The sequence below is a fragment of the Scardinius erythrophthalmus genome (assembly GCF_964197995.2).
Source record: "Scardinius erythrophthalmus genome assembly, chromosome: 25".
Classification (NCBI taxonomy): domain Eukaryota; kingdom Metazoa; phylum Chordata; class Actinopteri; order Cypriniformes; family Leuciscidae; genus Scardinius; species Scardinius erythrophthalmus.
In genome coordinates this window covers 12,661,555-12,678,201 of record NC_138245.1, presented here as the reverse complement: position 1 = coordinate 12,678,201, position 16,647 = coordinate 12,661,555, and the positions used below count along the sequence as shown (strand labels likewise).

At 38.6% G+C, this 16,647-nt stretch overlaps 1 protein-coding gene across 3 annotated transcripts in view; it reads left to right on the top strand.

Moving 5' to 3' along the window:
• Positions 1-1,767: 1,767 nt before the first annotated feature.
• palm1a (paralemmin 1a) overlaps positions 1,768-16,647 on the top strand; it is a 54,429-nt gene continuing 39,549 nt past the window's right edge. Inside the window, exon 1 of one of the 3 annotated variants that reach the window (XM_081358445.1) lies at positions 1,768-2,177. In XM_081358445.1, coding sequence (XP_081214571.1) covers positions 2,173-2,177 — 5 coding nt within the window. In that variant the 5' untranslated portion in view covers positions 1,768-2,172. The remainder of the gene's footprint in view (positions 2,178-16,647) is intronic. The other 2 variants (XM_081358446.1, XM_081358444.1) reach the window with 2 other exon arrangements.

Below are 16,647 nucleotides of genomic sequence, written 5' to 3'. Positions count from 1 at the left end.
CTCCTCCAGAAATTTACTCAGCAAAATATGGAACGCTGATCTTTTGAGGAAAATCCCTTATTCTACATCACAGGAGTGCCACTCAAACTGATTGTTTTGTTATTACAGAATCAGTGCACTCAAATGAAAACGATTTGCCTCATGCGTGATCATTTAACCCTGATAACAGAGGCCAAGAAACCACCCAGATGGCATTTCACACCCACCTCCACCACCCCACTGCTTCCCCTGCCACCATTTCTTCCTTTGTGTCTTCCTTCTCTCGGAGCGAGAGAGAGAGAGAGAGAGAGAGAGAGAGAGAGAGAGAGAGAGAGAGAGAGACTCACGTCGCACTCCGAGAGAGCTGGCAGCGCTCCAATCCCCTGCGACAGCAACATTTCCATTGATCAGAGCAAATGGAGACATGTCAAGTTACCACGGCAACTGGCAGGCCAGTGAGGCAGAACCGTGTGGTTGAAGAAGAGTCTGCGTGAGGAGCATCAGGGTGGAGCAGTGTGGGCTGAAATCCTTCAAAAATGAAGATCAACGGCGTTAAACATGCTCAATAAGTCACTGTTATGTTATATAAATGCTGTTAACATAAGAGATTCAGTGTACCTATAGCCTACCTATGCATTCGACTAGAATGTGAATATTTCTGACAGTGTTCGCTCTTTTATGAAGACTTGAAGGTGTGATCTTGTTGTGGAGGTCAGACAGATGAAAGATGTTCTGCTTTCTCTGTTAGTGAGGAGGATAGAATCGTGCTCAACTTATATATTTCATTGATTTATACATCTTCAATGATTTATCACCCATTTCAAAATGAATTCAGATTCCTATGGTCATGGTAATATTTCTATGTATATGTACAGCAAGAGTTTGTCATGTACTCCATCTACAGGCTGCCTGCCAAACACACAACCCAGCTGCAGTGTCAGCTGAAAGATGCACACCACAGATTGTCATATTGTGTCATAATGGCATATATAATATGAAAATAACATAACAACTCATGTCCAATTCTCCTCTGTGCACACAATAACATGCATAAAATAATAACTGCAATTTTAGAAAATCAAAAATAACCATACAAATGATTTGATGATTAAAAAAAAAGATTAAATATGTATTTATTTCTATTTAATTGAAGATTTTTTTTTAAATAAGATTAAATGCCTTAAAAGGTAGGCTATTCATATATATTTATATATTAGTCTATATATACTAGTCTGTATTATTATACATATTTAGAAATATTCCCCATATTTATTTGTGCATTTCAGATTGGGCAAGGGATAAATAGATTAATAATTATGAAAAGTTCTGTAGATGCACTTACACAACTTGCACAACTTACACAACAAGAAGATAATGATTTCCAATGCCATTTTAACTTTTCAACCCTTTAATTAAGAAAGGGTTGAAAAGTCAATATGGCATGGGGAATCAGTAGGCTATATATTCTTTTCCAATCATTTTGTAGAAGTGCACATTAGATTATGTTAGTGTAATTTACTTTTTGAATGAACAATGAAGAGGTTAAAGAGATTACAGGAACATGAATCATGTTTTGTCTATTTAAAAATCTAGCAGCTGTGTCAAAATAAATTATTTAAATGAATTACAAATTCAGAACAGATATTTAATATAATTCTATAATGAATACATTTTTAAATGCCAAGTTGAGAGTTCAATCAACAGACTAAATAATTTAAAAATATACAAATAGAAATATTTGCAACGTGATGTCAACGCATATTTACATAGACTCATAGTACCTTCTACGTCCATGAGAGGGCGACAAATCCCAAATTAATTACCATACTGGGCGAAATATAATTTAAAATAAAGCATCTATAGCGTACAAAACTCAGATCTCTGAGAAACCGGACTCTCTCGGAGAGTTCAAAAAGAGATATTACCACAGTGATCAGCTTTAGAGCTCGTTGACACGGACGTGAAGTGTTTTTTTTTTTTTTTTTTTTTCTCAGTTTCGCGTTGGACTGATCATAAGGCAGAGAGGGGCAGATTCAGGGGAGGGACGCCAGCAGCAGCAGCTCCCGGTCTCACTGCTCACACACAGGGAAGAAGACACAAGGCTGACACTGATGGTGCTGTGCATCTGATAAAAACAAACAAACAAACGGGAGAATAAACCTGAAAATTGAGGGGAAACAGCACTGGGACAATATGCAGTGAGTATAGCAACTATTCTTCATTTAGTGGGCAGGCCAGTGTGCAGCTGGCCCTTTTAATGAGTGAACGGAGCCACACCTGCAACACATCTCAAGCTCTGCTCTTCTTGTTGTTCCTATGGCACAATTAAACGGTATATTTGAAATAAGGCTGCATTTTTAATTTTCCAAATGGTAATGTTTAAAACGATGATGGTTTGGAGCTATATTTTATATTTTTGCTGTGGTGTAATGTGTATCGGTACAGCGGATAACGGTATGACATCCAGGGGTGAGCAGCATCCAGCTCACATGCGCTCTATATCCCCCGTGCTGACAGAAATAGGTTTCTCCTTCATGAAATTGACACCCAGTGCAGTTGTTTTCATGGCTAATTTAGAAGCAGCATGTCTCTTTTTTAATCTTTGAGGTACTTGCTATTCATCTTACTTGACTGTTTGTTTACAGTATCGCGTAGGCTACTGTATTTAATCACTACTGTGATTCGGTCATAGGCACGAGGCTTCAGTGCTACAGAACGATTAGCCGTCCTATAAAGTAATCAATACTGAATAGAGAAACCGACTAATTTATTTTAATATTTCATCTCCGCCAACGGAAATAGTTTGAAAATAAGCCAAAACAGTATGCTTTGGGTTCGGTTAACTTCTTTTCAGCGGTCTCGGTCCGCTTGGTGCTTTAGAGTTCGGATGGCAGCGTTCACACTTATTCAAATGAACCGCATTAACAAAACAATCAAACCAGAGTTAGTTTTACTCGAAACATACATTCCGAGTGTGAACGCACCCTAAAGAATCAAAGCACTGAAAGTGTGGAACGCTGAATATTAATAGAATGGATTTAAAGAGCTCTCTGCACTACAATCCAGATTTTATATTTCTCGCTCCATGCACACTAGTGAGAGAACCCCCACTTAGAGGTTAGAGGGTTTTGTACATGATGCTTGATATTGAGCAATCTGGTAGCCTATTTGTTGTCATGTTATTTTAATTTATTCTCATAATGATAATCATAAACTGTTTTTTCCCCCGCACAAATAGTTTTAACATTTACTGCACCTTTTCTTGTAGTTATTTACACATAGCGGCGAATGAATCGGAAATATTGCACATTCACAGAAAGCTTTCTTCTGCAGTGCAAAATAAGGTTGATATTGTAGTAAGAGAATAATACAGATGCTCTTTTAATAAAAGTCTTTACAAAATCACACAACTCCACTTTAATTCAAAATGTAGACTATATTTCACAGTGCTTGCAAGGATCAATTAAAACTAAAAAGTGATTAGGTTATTGCTAATAATTTGCCTTCTAAATTGGTCTTTTTTGCATTCATTTGCATATTGAATTGTGATGGGTCTTTTTTTCTCTGCTGCGTTTCTCTGTTGCTTACTCTGAACTTTAACTTAAATGCTGTGCTGATATTTTCTTCGAGTAATACAAATCTTGTTTATTGCAACATTTCAGGAAATTGTACATTAAATCGAACTTTGCAAGTTGAGTAATGCATCACATTGAGAAAGACAAATGATAGTTGTGATGTAATGGCAACAGATAATTTCTTCCATATTGTAAAAAATAATAATAATATCTATCAGTTGTTGATTGAATGGAGGCAGATCTGACTGCAAGCTTGCAGTTGATTGTAAGAAAGGGGTGGGGCTTAAGCGGACTAAATGATTGGAAATTAAAAAAAAAAAGATTTTATGAGTTGTGATATTTTGATTAAAAGTTACAAAGTTAAAATATGTTATAAATTAAACATGGATAGATCATTAAGATGCATTTAGAAAATAGATTCCATTTCATGCTGACTTCAAGCATGTCAAATGGAAAGATTTATTGATACATAAACGATACACAAACGATTTCTGTCTGACATATTTCTGAAAGAATGCAGTGAGCTGCATTGCTGTGAAACAACCTAATAATCCATGCACTGAGAATCCTGTTTCCCTCTGTGAGTGAAACTGAGAGGATACATCATGACCGGGGCTTTAGCTAGAAGAGCAGAGACAACTGCCGGCAGACTTAATTACTCTAATGTACTACCAGAGGGAGAGAGATGAGGGGTGGGCTGACAGTTGCTCCTGGAATCTGAATGAAAGGCCCTACCCATATCAGATGACACATGCCTCTCCATTAGTGACTCGCAGGAGTCAGTCTGAAACCCCATAAATGACCACTCCGTTCAGGAGAGGATGAAATTAGGTGCTGTTTTATTGGCACAATGAAAATATCTTCCTTGAAATATAATAAGACCTGCTTTTAGTTGAAAAAAATGTGTCTGTAAATGTATGTATAATCCTATTGTGTATTTTTGGTACTGCACATTGCCTTTTTATGATCGGTGCAGTTGTGATGAAATATGAGTATGATAAAGCTGCTCGTTTTCCTTTTCACTGAAGTGTATAGTCAAGATGGAGCATTGTTAATCTCAGGCTTCAATAAGAAGGTTGATGGGCGCATCAGTTCCTGTTGATGTTGCTTTGGAACTCAGCATGCGTACCATTTCTCCACTGTCATCCTTTCCTCTTGCTTATGAAGTGCTGATTTCTGCCACATGTGCTGAGGAATGCTGGGAAGCTTCAAAGGATTCATCAGACACTGTGTCTGAGCTGAGCCCTAATGAACAGGCCTGAAACTGCTTGGTCAGGGTTCCTCAAAGAAGGATGAAAACTGAGTGAGAACTAAAGCGAATTAGGGTCCTATTATGCTTTTCTAGTTTTTCAACTTTATTTAGTGTGTAATGCTGCTGCTTGAGCATAAAAAAAGATCTGCAAGGTTACAAAGCTCAGTCCACTCCAAAGGGAGATCTTTTATTTAACAGAATCCCCTTTTCTAGCACTACAACGACTAGCTCGTTTGGACTACAACGCGATTTTTCCAGGCTTTATGAAGTCATAGGGCCCTATCATACACCTGGAGCAATACAGTTTTCAAGTGTTTTTTGCTAGTTTCAGCCCGACGCAGTTATCATTTTCACATCCTGCACCACGTTGTTTAAATAGCAAATGCATTTGCACCCATTTGTGCTCCCATGGGCATGTTGGTCTGAAAATGAGGTGTGTTCAGGCGCATTGTTGGCGCGTTACTATTTTGAGGCAACTGAAATAGACAGTTTGTTTGTTAACATTTTCATTGACCAACTGAAACATGGTCTAAAGTCAATGGCGCAATATTTGTTTTGTTATTTAAAGAGCGTGTTAGTAATGTGCGCCCATAGGCGGGTCCACAACGTGCATACAGTTTGTACCGTAGATGCAGGGTGCGATTTGTGAAAAAAACAGAGGGGGGGATGTTTTGAAACATTTTTATTCATAAAAATAAACCATGAGAACATGAACTTCATTCACTGCATTTGCTGCTCTGGACCCTTTTCATTGTTCCCAGCTAGCTAGCTAGAGTTTTCGCGCTGAAAAATTAGGCTACATAAATATTTAGGCTACTTGGTGACATTCTGAAAAGCCGTACATGGATCAAAGCTAATGGACAGGATCAGATAAATCAGAGTTTAGATTCTCTGCCCGAGCTGAACTTGACCCGACCCGGGCCGGGCCCTTGATCCAGCACTTGTGTTACAAAATGCAACACGTCACGTGTCATGTTCAGCGTCTCCTCCACTCGCACGCATCACACCGGGCCCGGGATAATAAACTTTAAAAATATTTATTTTGTTTAAAAAATATTCTATATTCTAAAACCTTGTTGAATTAGAGTTGTAGCCTACTAGGCCTACTCCTCCTAGGCCATCCAAAGTTCATCCAAAGTTCATTCATGTTTATTTTCTGTGTTCATCATTGTCCACGTTTTTTTTTTTTTTTTTTTACATTTCTTCATTCGGATCCATTTGCGATCCATTTCATTCTGAATAAACAAACAAGACAGTTACCATGATTTGTCCTTGTTGCATTATTAATTAAGATAATAATTAATAAATCCACGCACAATTATCCGTGAACTTGATAAATGTTGCAGATATGTTTTACTATGCACAAACAAATGCCTTTCAACTTGTGTGTAAAATTCAGAAGCAGTAAATGAATGTGCAGAAATTTGTACAGAGATTCTGTAGGCCTACTATGTGTTGTAGCCTAGCCATTAAATAATAAATTTAATAAATAAATAACTAAATAAATTTAGTTGCATATTTGTTAAAATATTATAATGTTTTTTTTTTTGTTTTTTTTTTTCATCTATGTTGATTATGAAAAGTGAACAGCACGAAGATAGGATGTGCAGTATATCGGGAGACTTGGAGTGGGTCAGACATGATTTTGACCACTTCATTAATTTTTGTTTTGTAGAAAGCATTTCTTTAAAGTGAATTTCGTTTTGTATAAATTGTATCTTAATTTTAATACATTTTTCATCAACGAATTGCATGTATTTAAGAAGCAAATATAGCAGACATAGGCTATAGGCTAATCATGGAGGCGCCCGCGCGCCCCGGTCACTTGCACTGCGCATCTCATCATAAATTAACCGAAACTCAGTGTATGCCTCACACAGAGAATATTAAGAAATATATCTAAAGAAAGCTTGAAATGTCTTTAAACGAAACAATTTAAAACGAAAAGAAATAGGCAACACTCTGATGTAATTCATGCATTTCTCCATATATGTGCATTCACTACGGAGATGGCGATCGTCAACTTCATCTTTGCTTCATCTCAACTTCCCTGGCGCCACCTGGTTATAACGGCCCACGTATTAAAAAAAATGTGTGTAAAACTTCTCTCTCTGGACGGGTTTAAATCGGGCTCGGGCTCATGATTACAGTTAACGTGTCGGGCAGGGCCGACAAAGTCAATTCGCCTCATTCGGGCTTCGCGTCTACCGCGCCGCAGGATCTCTAGACGCGCGTAAACGCGTCTTTACATTGAAATCACTCGCGCCAGAAACTCAAGAGTGAGTGAGTAATCAAAAAACCTTTGCGTTTAGTCTCAATTGATTAAAACACCGTATGTGTAACTTCGGCCATTCTCAGTGGTGTGACTGGGACACTAACCCTGCTTGTCATCATAGAAACAGATAATCAGATTGTGATTTTTATTCCCGCTTCAGTAATATGCTGAATATACGGCGTAAAAAAAGACCTGCAGCCGTCTCGCAAGTGTTGATAGGCTATTACTCGTGAGGTGTAACCAATCATATAGCGCCGTGGGCGGGAAATTGAGCAAGTCTTCAGAGTGGTGATAGAGGCTGCGTGGAGCCAGTCAAAGTAGCGCATTTTAAAATAAAATGGAGTTTAATCAATTAAACCACGGATCCGTGATAAGTTTTGTGATCCGCCTCGCCACTAGTGTAGTAGCACTGATCACTTTGAGGGGGGGATAAATTTATCCCCACTGGGGATAAAAATAATTAAGCAGAGGCAGGGATACATTGACCAGAAAGGGGGAAATCCCACGCATCCCCCCCGGCAAATCGCACCCTGCGTAGATGGTCTGCTTGCGCACTTTAACCTTGCGCACGAGCAGATCCGTTTCCTCGCTAGAGAAGCGTTCAGTTTTTCCGCTTGCAAATTCCGCCATGTAAATAGCGAATCCGCCCTGGTGCGAGCACAACTGGCTTTTAAAGGGAATGGGAGATGAGACTCCGATTGGTTTATTGCACGTTACGCCCAAAACACACCCATTACTCATTAAGAGAATAGGGACAACCCTTTTAGACCATTTAAACTAGCAAAAGTGGATTCGGACATGCCCTAAGTGCACTTGTGCTTTAGACGATGCGCTTAGATCGTTAAAATAGGGCCCATAATGTTACTCATTTAAATAATCTCCACCCATGGAATATGCAAAAAAGGGTAGGCCTAGAGGCCTGGTTGAGCTGATTTAGATAAGACAGTGTTGTCGTTATGTCAAAGAGACACTGTTTTTTCCACAACGTTTCCAAAACTCATTTGTTTGACCTTACTAAGGCTGACAAACTTAGATTGGTGAAATCACTGTTCCTGAACATTTTAATCGCAACGTTTATCTGTGTGCTGCACATTTTATGGAGAACAGCTTGTTTTCTGTTGCTTTTGGAAGCTCTCGTTTTTTGTAAGATGTTCACCGCTCCTTAGGAAAGTTAACCATGGGTTTGTGATCGATTACTGTTTGTATTACCATAGTTTTCAGACAAATATCATGATTAGGCCTAAATGGTGGATAACATCGTATCTAAAATGTATAAGGAAATTACAAAAAACATACCACTCTGAAACGTCCTCGAAAAGCCGTGTTTGCAAAATCTGTGCATGAAATCCGTTCTGGACGATCCTCTTGTTTGTTAACATTTTCAGAGTCTGAATCGGGCTTGAATTGGTTTGAAATCGACGCCATCCTAAATATTTACACTAGAGAAGAACTCGCAGTTTTGGAGGGTACATTTCCAAAACACGCGCTAAGTGGTGCCAATCACTACACACTGGGCCAGCTAACCAATCACAGCACATTTTGTATTTCGGAAGGAGGGGCTTCATCGAAATCAGCATGTTCAAACCAGACTTGGGAGAAAGTTGCTGTAATAACGTAAAATATGTTTAAAAAAAATGCTTTTTTTGAACAATCAAGCATGAAAACATATTCTAGTACTGTAACATCTGCATCTGCCATCCATTGCTCCAATCACCAGAGGGAGCCATCTCCTGAATACTGAATAGGCCTACTGCTGTTTTCCTCCCGCATCACTTCCTGTTCCTGTCTGTTATAAGCCATGTTGTTTGTACATCATGTTGCGAAGTATTGCCAGCTTACCCTGTCTCTTTCGAGCGTTTACTCTACCCTGTTTGTTTGTGTTTCTATGCCTGTTTATGACCACGACTCTTGGATTACGGATTTGGGCTAGTTTGCTATCAGGACTGCCACTACTGTTTCCAAGGCCAACTTTCATCCCTATGGGCTGCAAACGAACATCTTACACGTTACATTCAATCTCTCCCACTGACCAGGCCTGATACGAGTCTCTTTACCTGACAAGTTTGATGGCACAGCTGAAAGATGCAGAGGGTTTTTGCGTCTAATTTGAGAACCAGCCGGAAGCTTTTCTCAGAGATTCGATCAAGTGCTCATTCATGATGTCACTGTTGACTGGCAAAGCCTTCGATTGGGCATCTGCTGTTTGGGATCATAATGACCAATTGAGAACCTTGTTTGATTATTTCTCTATGCAAATATGAGAAGTCTTTAAATATCCCGCGGGAGTGAAAGATGTTTAGTTGCAGTTGCTACAGTTTCATCAAGGAAATCGCTTAGCAGCCAATTATGCCGTCGAGTTTCGCACGCTCGCATGCATCAGTGTCGTGGGGTGGTCATGAACAGGCATAGAAACAAACAAACCAAGTAGAGTAAACATTCGAAAGAGACAGGGTAAGCTGGCAATACTTCGCAACATGATGTACAAACAATATGGCTTATAACAGATAGGAACAAGAAGTGATGCGCGAGGAAAACGGCAATATTCAGTATTCAGGAGATGGCTCCCTCTGGCGGTTGGAGGAATGGATGGCAGATACAGATGTTACAAGTACACCCCAAAAACGAAATTGAGACTTCGTAAAATGGCATAATAGGACCCCTTTAAAAAAACAAATAGGAAACCCTTCCCACCATGATTTAAAACTAATGTATCCTCTGCCCTTCAGTTCCTGTCCATTTTGTTATTCTCTTCACTCTGTTATTCATTATCAGTGTGAGGGGAGCTCTCTGTTATCTAATTTAGGCTATATGTCATGGCCAACACCCTTTACTGACAAAATGGGGCGAGGTCATATAAAATAGACAGTATTCTTTCAATTCAATTCACTGAGCAGTTCATGAATAAATCCATAGGGATGTGGACAGAATAGTGTGGATTTCAGTACTGCAACTTTGGATATGGATATCAAGCTAAAAGTGCATTGTGGCCACTGGCCAGGTTGTACTAATTTGTTCAATCATGGCTACGTGGTACTAACTTGCTCCTTTGTTTTAGTTAAAGGGGTACTTCACTGCTGGCAAAATCGGCTTTCAATTCAAATTTGCTGCCTATGCTGTTGAAAGATGAAAACATTTTTGAAATTGTTGCTACCTGACTAGAAGAAGCAAAGAAAAAATTCTGTCCTAAGACACTCCCACCAGTCTGCTATGGATAGGCTACACTTGACCAGAGTCAAATATCGCCTAGCTTAAGTAGGAAATACTTCTTAGTAAACTTTTAGTCATAATGGTGTCAACTTGTTCCCTAGTGCAAGAATTCAAAGAGTAAAGGTTTAGCAAGAGTGAGCTATTTTCAGGTATTGAATTAAGGATCCAGGGCATTGTAGGCAGTGGCTAAAGGTTGCAAAGAATAGCAAATATGGAGAGAACACCGCTACGGAAAATCTGAAAAACCACTGTGTGTTTAGTAAAAATTTCAAATTGGATTACCATGAACAGTGTTATAGGCCAAACGGAAGGGAGAAAACTGAAAGAAACTGCAGTTCCGTCAGTTCTGCCCAACCCCCTGCAAAATGCCATGACAAAGTACAATACAGTTTTCAGTGATAAACTTGTACTAGGTTCCCTCAATTAGTTAAATTGTGGCCATGTTTTACCAATTCGTTAATTTGTTTTGATTTGACTTAATTAAAATGAGGAGACAATTTTGTGTCCACAATTTTACTAAAACAAAGGAAAAAAATTGTATAACATGGTCACGATTTAACTAAAACGAGGGAAATAATAATTCATGGAAACAAATTTTTAATTCATGGCCACATTTTTCTTCTTAACAAATTCTTAATTTGTGGTCACAATATAAATTAAGCCCTATGGAAGCTTGTTTCCGCCACTGAATAAAAAGTAAAAAAAAAGGGAATTGCAACTTTTTAATCTCACAATTCTGACTTTTTAACATGCAATTAAGAGATATAATATCAAATGCCTTTGTACTAGTTTGTTCCTTTGTTTTAAATCACAAGGGTTTAGTTAAATCATGGTTAAAATTAGTTAAAAAAAACACATTTAAATTATTTAAATCGTGCCTCCGTTTTGATATATACTGTAACTCCCCATCATGGCTGGTTGCCAAAGCGTTGCTATGCAGTTGCTATGCAGTTGCTATAGGTCATTGCCATGGTTTCTAGTTAGGTCTCAAAGATATTTTGTTCAATGAATCTATGATATCTATGTTCAAAGCATATTGGATTTTTTTTGTGAAAGTTTTTGTGTGTGTGTGTGTGTGTGTGTGTGTGTGTGTGTGTGTGTGTGTGTGTGTGTGTGTGTGTGTGTGTGTGTTGTTAAATTGGCATATTAGATAGCATGTTCATTACATTTAAGCCTTAGTTAAAAGAATAATTTACTCATCCATATTGTTCCAAACTTCTGTGGAGCACAAAAAAATATAGTCTATATTTAAAAAATGTCTCAGAATCAGTAGGTTCCAGTATTCTTTGAACCCTATTGACTTGATCTTCAGTTAGAGACATCACTAAAAATCATACATGTTCATACAATCATACATGATGACAGACTTTTAATTTTTGGGTGAACATTCCCATGCAAAACAAACTGTTCACTGTTTGTTTATAGTGTTCTCAAAGAGTAGCATCAGCAGAATCTGGCCTCGCATCTCCTGCTGCTCAGCTGTGTCTGTGACCCTTTAACCAGACATGATTGCTCTGCTGTGACACTTCTGTCTGTGAGGCTGCTGGACGCCTCTGTCACTAGTTTTGAGCCCAAAGGCACGTACAGCCCTACACATGGGTTAAATTTACACTATAAATCAGAGTCAGTCTATAGGGGCTTCAGGCTTAGCATGTCATTTCCTTGGCTGAATTCACTTTGGAAATCTTTAGACAGTGTGGAAATACACTGAATGCTGTCAAACTATTTGTACACTCTTAACAAAAAAAGGGTTTAGTGGGGTTAGTAGAACCCAAGGGTTCTATAAAGAATGCTTTATGCTAAAAAGTTTCTAAGTAAAGGAGAAATGTCTTAAATAGTTGCATAATGCCTTCATATTTAACAGGTTATTAAAAAAAATTCCTGCCAGAAAGTATGTTTACAAGCTGTTTAATTCATAAAATGTAATTAAAATTAATTAAAACTAAATGTATTAATTAAAACGGATCCCATGATGGAAACCTCTAAAAGGTTGTATATATGTGTGTGTGTGTGTGTGTGTGTGTGTGTGTGTGTGTGTGTGTATGTATATATATATATATACAGTGCTATGCATAAGTTTAGACACCCATACTAAAGTTGACTAAAAAGAGGAATAAAAAATCATCTTTTGGAAATTGAACTTAATGCCTTAATTTAAAAAATTAGGAAAAATCCAACCTTTAAGGACACCAATTTTCTTTGTGAATAAATAATGTATCGTAAATAAATACATGTTCTTCCTTAAAATACAGGGTGCATAAGTTTGGACACCCCTATGTTAAATTCCCATAGAGGCAGGCAGATTTTTATTTTTAAGTATTTTTTTTTTTTTTAGGATACTATGCATCCTGATAAAGTTCCCTTGGCCTTTGGAATTAAAATAGCCCCACATCATCACATAGCCTTCACCATACCTAGAGATTGGCATGGTTTTATTTCAGTTAGCCTAATAGCTAGTTTGATTTGCATTGAGAGATGATCTTATGGAAAGTACCCCATGCCAATCTCTTGGTATGGTGAAGGCTATGTGATGATGTGGGGCTATTTTAATTCCAAAGGCCAAGGGAACTTTATCAGGATGCATAGTATCCTAAAAAAATAAAATAAAAAAATACTTAAAAATAAAAATCTGCCTGCCTCTATGGGAATTTAACATAGGGGTGTCCAAACTTATGCACCCTGTATTTTAAGGAAGAACATTTATTTATTTACGATACATTATTCATTCACAAAGAAAATTGGTGTCCTTAAAGGTTGGATTTTTCCTAATTTTTTAAATTAAGGCATTAAAGGGTTAGTTCACCCAAAAATGAAAATTCTGTCAGTAATTACTCACCCTCATGTTGTTCCAACCGCGTAAGACCTTCGTTCATCTTCGGAACACAAATTAAGATATTTTTGATGAAATCTGAGCCATGTCTCACTCTTCCGTAGGCTGCTATGTGACCGAAACTTGCTGGCCCAGAAAAGTTATTAAAGAGATCGTTAATATAGTCCAAGTAACTCCAGTGGCTCAATCTTAAGTATATCAAGCGACGAGAATACTTTTTGTGCGCAAAAACAAACAAAAATAATGACTTTATTCCACTTTTCATTTCCTTCTCTCTGGGCCTCGTAGTGTTTTGGCGCTGCGCGTCTGTGTTGCACGTCATCACGCATCACACACATGACCGGCGTCGGCCAATAGTGAGCCTACGTGGTGACGTGTAACACAGACGCGCTGCGCAAAAACACTACGCGAACCAACTAGAGGTCCAGAGAGAAGGAAATGAATAGTGGAATAAAGTCGTTATTTTTGTTTGTTTTTGCGCACAAAAAGTATTCTCGTCGCTTGATATACTTAAGATTGAGCCACTGGAGTCACTTGGACTATATAAACGATCTCTTTAATAACTTTTCTGGGCCAGCAAGTTTCGGTCACATAGCAGCCTACGGAGGAGTGAGACATGGCTCAGATTTTATCAAAAATATCTTAATTTGTGTTCCGAAGATGAACGAAGGTCTTACGCGGTTGGAACAACATGAGGGTGAGTAATTACTGACAGAATTTACATTTTTGGGTGAACTAACCCTTTAAGTTCAATTTCCAAAAGATGATTTTTTATTCCTCTTTTTAGTCAACTTTAGCATGGGTGTCTAAACTTATGCATAGCACTGTATATATAATATAATATAATATATATATATATATATATATATATATATATATATGAAGAACATGCTGTGAAGACCTGCCCAGTGTCTTCAGGCCACCAGCTCCATCCAGTACAGAGGATCCCCTGACTCTGCCTCAAGCCTCTGTCCTGTCGACACATCGGCTCCACCTTGGCTCCTGCCTCCCTTGGGTCCACCGGAAATATTGGCAATATGGCTTCTCCGGCTCCGCCTTGGTTGGACATTGTCCTGCCTGCACCTTCGGCTCCGTCTGGCGCCACCCTTCCCCTGGCTCCGCCTTCGTCCTCGGTCCCACCGGCTCCGCCTCTGTCCTCTCGTTCCACGGCTATACCTTGAATGCTCGTCGCTGCGGGTACACCTCCAGTACCTCGTCGGTCATAGCCAGGGTGCGTTCCATCAGGTTGTCTCCATCATGGCTCCTCCCGCTTTGACTTCTCCCTAGGAACCCGTTTTGACTGACCTCTGGCTCAACATCCAGCTCCTCTTGCTCCTGGCTTCCCCCTGGCTCCTCCCACCCTCCACTCCCACATGGACTTATTCTTTGGACTTGGTTTTGTTTTGCTCCTCTCCAGCTTTGATGCCACGTTATGTGACAGCATGTGTGTTGGTGAACTTTAAAAATGCAGAAGAGAAGGATCTAAATGCAGCAATTACCTTTATTAACAAAAACAAAAAATACAAGGAACAGTACAACAGAGAACTCAGGAATCAGCCATGGAAGGACAAGACCTGACAAAGAACATGACAAAACACTGGGGTTAAAATACACAAGATAAAGAGGTGTACAAGGGACAGGTGAAGGTGACGAGTAGCCATGGAAATAAATAAGGGTAGCTATGGTGACAAACAAGGGCTTAAATACCCTTAAATAGGGCACTATTTGAGGGGACAGCCATTTGTAGTGGTGTCCGAAACCAACGTAGACGTTATTGAGTGCACTCATTCAAGCCCACAATGCACCGCAATAACAAGTGTTCAACCGATGTACACTCAACGGCTATAAAACGACTGTGAGAGTTGCGTGTCAAATAAATTATCGCGTAAAGATTGCGCCCGCAGCTAATTCATCCATCCTGGTCATCCTACTTATCTATGTGAGTACAGTGTAATATTATACAGGTATAATCCTTTTTAATTGATTAAATTATTTAATTAAGGTTTATACATGCTAGTTTCCATGACAGATTTCAAGATAAATCTTTTCATTACTACTAGAGCTGCCAGTTTGCTAAGTTTCAAGTGATTATTAAACAGCAAGCACAAACTATGTTCAAAATGCTCCTCTCTAGAGAGTCATTAAATGGCTTTTTTGGGGTAAATGTAACATTACGTGACAGCAGAGTTCAGACCCAGCCCTGATCCAACACTCCTGTCTGTTAGGGGTGTAATCCGGACAGTTCATCACGATATGATACGATATCGATTCTCTCAGCCAGCAATACGATATTTGCCGATACCTAAAAAAATTCTGCGATGCGATTACGATTCGATTCAGGGCTATATCGATTGGTTTATTGATATTTAGATATTATGTGCCAAGTTTACACAACCAGTTACGTTTATTAGCCTAACTCACAAATGCAACCAAAATAGATAACATGAACGATTAATTAAACTCTTTGAAAATTGCACACCCTCTCCCAATTGGGACATTTACAACAGAAGAGTTAATTTGCAAAAACAGATAACTCCAGTCTTGTTCATTTTCATAAATCATGTTTTTCAAAAAATACAGGTAAAAGTTAAAAGTATGTTTTTTATATATAAAAGTTTTTAACTCCACATTTCATGTTTCAGAGTTAAACAAGACCAAGTAATTGCTATGATACATAATAAAACACTCGGTTAATCTTTGTAACGTTGATCTCCTCAGCTGACATAGACGCCTGACAAACTTTGTTGTTGTGATTAGACGGAATACCACTAACGTGCTGCTTTAGCAAGTTTCCGTGGAAAAGTTTCAGCTTTTATTTTCCCTTTACGCCCCGAAGAAGATATCACGGGCTCCTCAAGTTCTTTGAAATGATCCATACTCGATCAGCTTTGACGAAACCCCTCTCAGCTAGCGCGTCATTTCTAAGTGACTTAACAGCCTTGCTGAGTCGCTAAAACTGATTGTGTCCACAAACAACAAGGGTGCTTGTCGGTTTCTGCTGTACAACATGAACTTGCGATGCCTACCGACTTTTGTGACAAAACATTTTTAGGGTTCAGTCAATCTTGTCAGGTGTCTATTTCAGCTGAGAAAAGTTACGTGAGGATGTGGTGAGTGTCAAAATAAAGGTACCGTATATTTATATTTTATGTGTGGCATCAATGCATTGATAGATTTATTGTTACACCCCTACTGTCTGTAATGATCAAGTGCTCCTGAAGATCTTAATTAGCTGCTTCAGTTGTGTTAGATCAGGGTTGGAGTTGAACTTTGCAGGAAGATAGATTTCCAGGAACAGAATTGGGCACCCATATTTTTCCATAATCTGATATCATTTTTACAGACTTTTTCAGAAATTCAAAATTTATTTGAAATTACTCAAATAAAATTCCATACCTTTCCAAACTGTTTACTCTCTTACTCAAGTGTTGGAAATGAACTCCCTCATTTTTATTCACTCTTCAAGTGGACTATTAATGGACTGATGAAGGGAATAGTGAATGAGGGTTTATGGGGCGATTTTGAACTC